The following is a 6,002-nucleotide window of genomic DNA, read 5'->3' on the forward strand; positions in this document are numbered from 1 at the left end:
GTTGTCTGATGATTTAAAACCTCTAACGCCACATCGTGTCAGTACTTAAGCATGTGCGGATGGTACAGCACCAAAATCCACGCAACTCCAGAGAGGCTCACCCGTCGCGAAATCATCCTTAAAATGTTGCTGCTGTATACAGTTATCCTGACATCCAGACTCGCACCTGCCGAGGTTCTAACTGAGCCAAATGTCTTGTCCAGTCGTACACAGGCATGTGCTAATGAGGGTAATCTGCTTAATCCCAAATACCACTCCTTCTCTCCACCCTCCTTGCATAAATTAAACACTCTTTGGGCCGTGGCATCTTCAGATTATCCCCACCCGCTCAGGCATTCACCCACCTTACTACAGGAAAACCGCCAGATGGACATAATCGGACTGACGTCAGAAATGGCTCACCAGTTTATACGCAATGACTGACCAGCCGATGGTCAAATGACCAAATGTCTAGTTGATGGTCACACATATCCCTCATATAGCTTTACGTAAAAATTCCGACAAGGTTTTGGCACGCACTGGCGGCCTATAACCTGTTTTACTCTTTTCCTAGAGATCTAAGCAACACATGTACCTCAATCATAAAACTACGTTTCAAGCGAGTATCAGCCTTATTGCATTAAGGTCAGACTTGGATATAAAATAAGACTAGTATAGACTTGTATGATATGACTGTGCTGTTCAAATAACGTTTGCTCATGAGAATTGTATTATGTTTTGTCCTGCCAATGAAAGCTCTTTTTGAAATTAGGCCTATTATCACAGAATTTAATAACCCAGATACAACAGATTGCAAAACAATTTAACAAACTGCCAAATATGTTGTATGTAAAGGGTGAGGACAGAGGACAAAAGGTGTGTGTATAAAAGATAATACAAAATAATGTAAGCAGGTAGGTAATGTATGACACAACACAGCAAAATCAAACTGCAACACTTTTATTAATTTGTTGCACGAGTCAATGTTGTCTATTTATATAGCATTTAACCATACTTTCTTTTAATATAACAAGGCTACAGGTAAAATGGTGGTGGAATATTATTTATTGAATACAAACTTATTTGAATTGAAAAAATGGTAAAGTTTGATTAGGTGGTCATCAAAGAATTCTAGCACATCTATTCAGGGGTTGCGGTCGAATAGTCTTAACTGAGTCCTATATCTTAGTCCTAACTGAGTCAAATGGCCTGGAACTATGTAAGTGGCAGTCATGATCAGAGCTGCTCAAACTCTCTAAAAGCTAAGGAAAGGTGCTTCCTTTGTGATGTCCTTAACCCATTGGCGCCGGATGCTGCGTAGCGCAGCATAGGCTTTCCTGCCGGTTGCTGCGTAGCGCAGCATAGGCTTTCCTGCCGGTTGCTGCGTAGCGCAGCATTTTGTACACGTGCTGTTTTCATGACGAATGCAGCATATAACTCACTCTGGTTGGTTAAAATTACACATGGGATGGGTCTTAAGGCTTTGCTAAAGATCAGATGACCACCAAAATGAACTTTGGTTGGCTGAAAATCACGTCAATCAATCAGATAGCCACCCGATATTCTGTGTTTGTTTTCAGTGATACCATGCTGGCTAGCGAGAAGTAGCAGTGAAGAAGTAGCAGTGAACATGGAGTATTTTGATAGCGATGTCAGTGATTTCGACATAGATTTTGAAGGATTTGAGTCTGAGAGGGAGAAGGATAATGACTTTGTGTCAGAGGATCCATTAGATACGGCACAGGAGTGGGATTTTGTGGGCACGGAAGGAGAGGAGGAGGGATTCCAGGTGGACTGGACAACCGGCAATGATCTGGAGGTAATTATTTATGTTTTGTTTTCTTGTGCGATCTTCCGAGTTCTCTTCTCTTAGAAAACGGAATGGGCAGTAATGATAGTGGTGCTATAGCGATTACTAATGGTGATGATGGTTGATAATATATACATGCAATAATGTTAGTTATAGATACAATAATGGCATAATGAATAAATAGCATTTACATTTAGCAGACGTTTTTGTCCAAAGATTTTAGATAAGAAAAATAACGTGGAGAACTGTATAGCATAATACATCATAATGAATAGTAATACAATTATGAATAAATATAAATACTATAAATAACATTGATGGAACTGGAAATATACTATTCTGTTAGTGTAGCTTTATTGTGTATCCAACTTGAATGTGTACTCCCTGTCTGTGCCTCAACGAGACCTGAACAATTGGCATATGAACACCTATAACCCCTATACCCTATAGACAGTCTAGTAGGCCATTGTCTTAGCACCAGCTGAGAGGGTGGGTCTCATAATAATACAATGATTGAATGCTTTGCCATACGTTTTTACAGATATCTCCATCTCCAGGATAACGTTGACCCCGCCATGGCTTCATGCTCCATGTGAACTGCGAGGCCAGCTCCACCCCAGGATGTCTCCATCCCTCTCCTCTCCTCCCTCCCCATTTCTCTTTCCCCCTCCCTCCCCCTCTTCCCCTCCCTCATAATGTTTGCATACTTGAAAATTGTATTTATTGTATTTGATATCATTGATTTATATTGTTATTGTGTGTTTGAGAGTTTTTTACAAATGTTATTGTTGTTTGTGTGCTCAGGGAGCAGGTTTTAATAAAACCTGCAGTTCTTACCTTCACAATGCTTCTTATTTCATGTTTCTAAGTGCTACAGAGGCTTAGATATTAAGGTTTTTGTAGACGTTGACAATTCTTACTGTTTTCTCAGAAAACCCTCAGGAAATGAGGTACTTTCTCATAGAATAGCATAGGATTTAACAGGCGTTTTTAGCAGGCGTTTTAGGCAGAAATGGGTTAAGCATAGGGTACACTGGACCAGAACATCATTTACGTAAGGAAAGAAGATAATTACTCTCTGCAGCAACAACAACCGATTATGACAGTATAGAGTACAGTATACAGTATGTGGCCTTTTCATGTCTATATGATTTCTTCTTCACATCTTTCCTTGACCTCATGACCTTTTTCATCCAGGTCAACACACAGTGCACAGGTTTGTTGTTGCATGTTTGTATTGTCTCTGTTGAGAAATCATAGTCCCAATCAATTGAGATAATACCCTAACATGCCCAAGACAAACTCACTCCAAATTAACTCCATACTATAGCGCCTTTTTAGGTACCCAAAGACGCTTTACATAGGGCAAAGACAAAAAAAACAAAACAATGAATGAATTCATGAATAAGAATAGTTTTTAAGTTATCAAATAACTAATCACAAAAATCAAATGGATGAATGAAAGTGTAAACACTCTTCAGATATCCTAACCTAAACATTAGACCTACAATGGAAGATCTAGTAATGTCTGTGGTTGGCCGTCTTTTCTGTGTACTTCTCAATTCTGCCAACTAACCACACACACAAACACGCTCACTTCCTGTGTGAAAGGCTAAAGGCTGAGACACAGACCATTTGAAGGTAGAAGAGCAACTTGAGATTGTGGAGACACTTTGTGCGGCCTATCTAGTGTGCACACACATGGACTATGGACACCCCAGTTTATCATGGGCCTATAAGCCGAACTACATGTGAGGAACTGCTCTCAAAGAAAAACAAGGATGGGAGTTATCTCATCAGAGACAGTGAAACCATCGCAGGTGCTCTGTGCCTGTGCGTTTAGTAAGTATGCATTCTGTAATCTGTTTTCACTTTGCTTTGATGTAAGTAATGTCTACTTCAAAATGTTATTGAGGCTCAGGCAGTAGTCTTTTCAATATTAAATGTTGTTCAAATGTAGAATGACTGAAATGTTGAAAAAGCTTTATAGCTTCCATCTCCAACCACAAGCACATTTTTGGTATCTTAGATCAAGTACATCTCTGGCAGTTAAGGTTGTTCTACATTTCAGATTAGACTTGGTGCAATTCTAATTGGTAATTGATTGTAAACCTGAACATTTCTACAGTGGGTTTTATTACAGTGATAGACCTCTATCCTTCATATAATTTAACTAATTTACCAAATGCTTTTATCCAAACTATTGCAGCCATAACTTTGGTGTTGTCAGCAGTTGCACCTTACAGTGACAGGAGCACTAAGGACTGGAAGACTTTAAGATTTCTCTGACAGCTGGCTGTTTCCAGATATTAGCAAATATTCCTGTTGTCACTGCTACAGGATATCAATCTAATGATTTGTAGTACTTGTCATATCTCTTACCTAGATCTTAGATCTTCCACATAAGAATGCCCCAAAGGCAGCCTGTTCTTGTAACTATCCTAAATGTGGGTTCAGTGTCCAGTAGCCAATAACTTTGATGCTCTGACCCAATGATAATGGAAGTTGGGAAGGCTTCCCAACATTTCAGTTTTCTATGAGATTGGTTTTTCCTCATTTGCCTCTAGATTGCTCTCCATTATTTTAAAATAACCTTTACTGGAAATTGTGGGAAATAAAAGCTTTTTCAAAAGGACTAGTATATGGCTGAGTATTTTTAAAACTGCGCATAAAGAACCTTGTTAATGAATCAAAACTATGGCTCCTGACTGAACCATCTGTCTTGTATTATTATCTGGCTCATTGACTCACATTTCATTTTCACATCATGGCCAAATAGCTGCAGTAGTTCAGAGCAGAGGAATTGCTATTCGCAAAAAATGTCATTATGGGGTATTGAGTGTAGATTGATGGGGGAAAAAAAATATTTAAAGCGATTTTAGTGTAAGGCTGCAACACAACAAAATGTGAAAAAAGTGAATGGGTCTGAGTACTTTCTGAATGCATTGTATATGAACTCTGGATGGAACTTAAACTTGGTCTACAAATGTTATTTCATGTATTCACAGCAAACACAGGATAGTTTACACTTACCGGATATTACAGACCCATCGTGGATTATATACTTTACAGGTATGGTATCATGTAGAATAATTGGTAGGCCTATACATAGTATACAACCATTATTGTGTGCCCACAGGATTTTCTCAAAATTATCCTTGGGATATTTTGGATTTTTGTTGTTGTTATAACTGACTTTGACAGATTAAGAGGAATACAGCCCATGTTGAATACAATTACAACTACAAATAAATTACACATTCGCATGAGCACTGGTGTTTCGCTGCCACTGGTGTTTCATACATGGTTAAATTTCATCTGCATTCATAGTCTTTTTATGTATGGGACGATATAAACAACAAACCTACTGTTGATTAGTAGCTGCACTATCTACAGTGTGTGCTCTATGAATCAATACTAAGGGCTTACAGCTACACCAGGACTGTTCCTTTTGGGTTTTGCACTTTTGTTACACCCTTATTCATACGGACATCAGCAAGGCCTTTGTTTTATTCTGTTCTATTTCTTCACACCTGGACTATTCAGTCCAGTCAAGGTGTTGAGGAAACATTTTTCACAAACCTGGAGGATCTCGTCACCCACTATAAGAAAAAAAACAAGGGTCTGGCCACTCATCTTCGCCATGCCGTGAAGAGGAAAGAGATGCCACCGCCGTCCCCACACATCCCAGACGAGGGGGCAGACTACGAGAGTAAGTGAGAGAACTGATTCATCAACGTTATACAAAACAGCTAAAAATGAGCCATTCTTCGTAATGTAAATCACATATCACTGATTGCTGTTGTGTCCCTTTTTCTTGTCTTTATCCTTCTGTCATTCAGATGTAGAAGACATGTCAGAGTATGTTGTGGTCCTCCCATCGTGATTCAGCAAATGAACAATATATTCTCTGGTTGCTGTTGGCTCCGTGGATTTGTCCCTTCTTCATGTAGTACATAATGTACATACTTTCAAAAAAGTGACAAAAAAGTGACATTTGTGGCTTAAGCTTCCAACAACCGAGCGATCACAAGCTATTTTGTTTGTATTTATCTAACCCTAAATTAAGTCATTTATGTTTATGATTTCTATCAAAACATAAATTAACGTATTTGTTTTACAGCCTTTTGTAATTTACAGTATGTGCACATATGACATTCACGGCTTTGTAACAGTGCTTTATTTTTGGATGTTTATGTTTTAACAGTACATC

The 6,002-nt window shown here is 38.8% G+C and overlaps 1 protein-coding gene across 1 annotated transcript; it reads left to right on the plus strand.

The window, feature by feature from the left end:
• Positions 1–3,497: 3,497 nt before the first annotated feature.
• LOC308378173 (SH2 domain-containing protein 1B2) lies at positions 3,498–5,675 on the plus strand (the record flags this gene model as incomplete). The annotated part of the gene is made up of 4 exons (XM_080855012.1): positions 3,498–3,631; positions 4,798–4,861; positions 5,336–5,501; positions 5,632–5,675. 4 exons carry the CDS (start codon positions 3,498–3,500, stop codon positions 5,673–5,675), a joined length of 408 nt encoding a protein of 135 aa, XP_080711138.1.
• Positions 5,676–6,002: the final 327 nt, after the last annotated feature.

The sequence above is a fragment of the Sprattus sprattus genome, assembly GCF_963457725.1.
Source record: "Sprattus sprattus genome assembly, chromosome: 17".
NCBI classification, from domain to species: domain Eukaryota; kingdom Metazoa; phylum Chordata; class Actinopteri; order Clupeiformes; family Clupeidae; genus Sprattus; species Sprattus sprattus.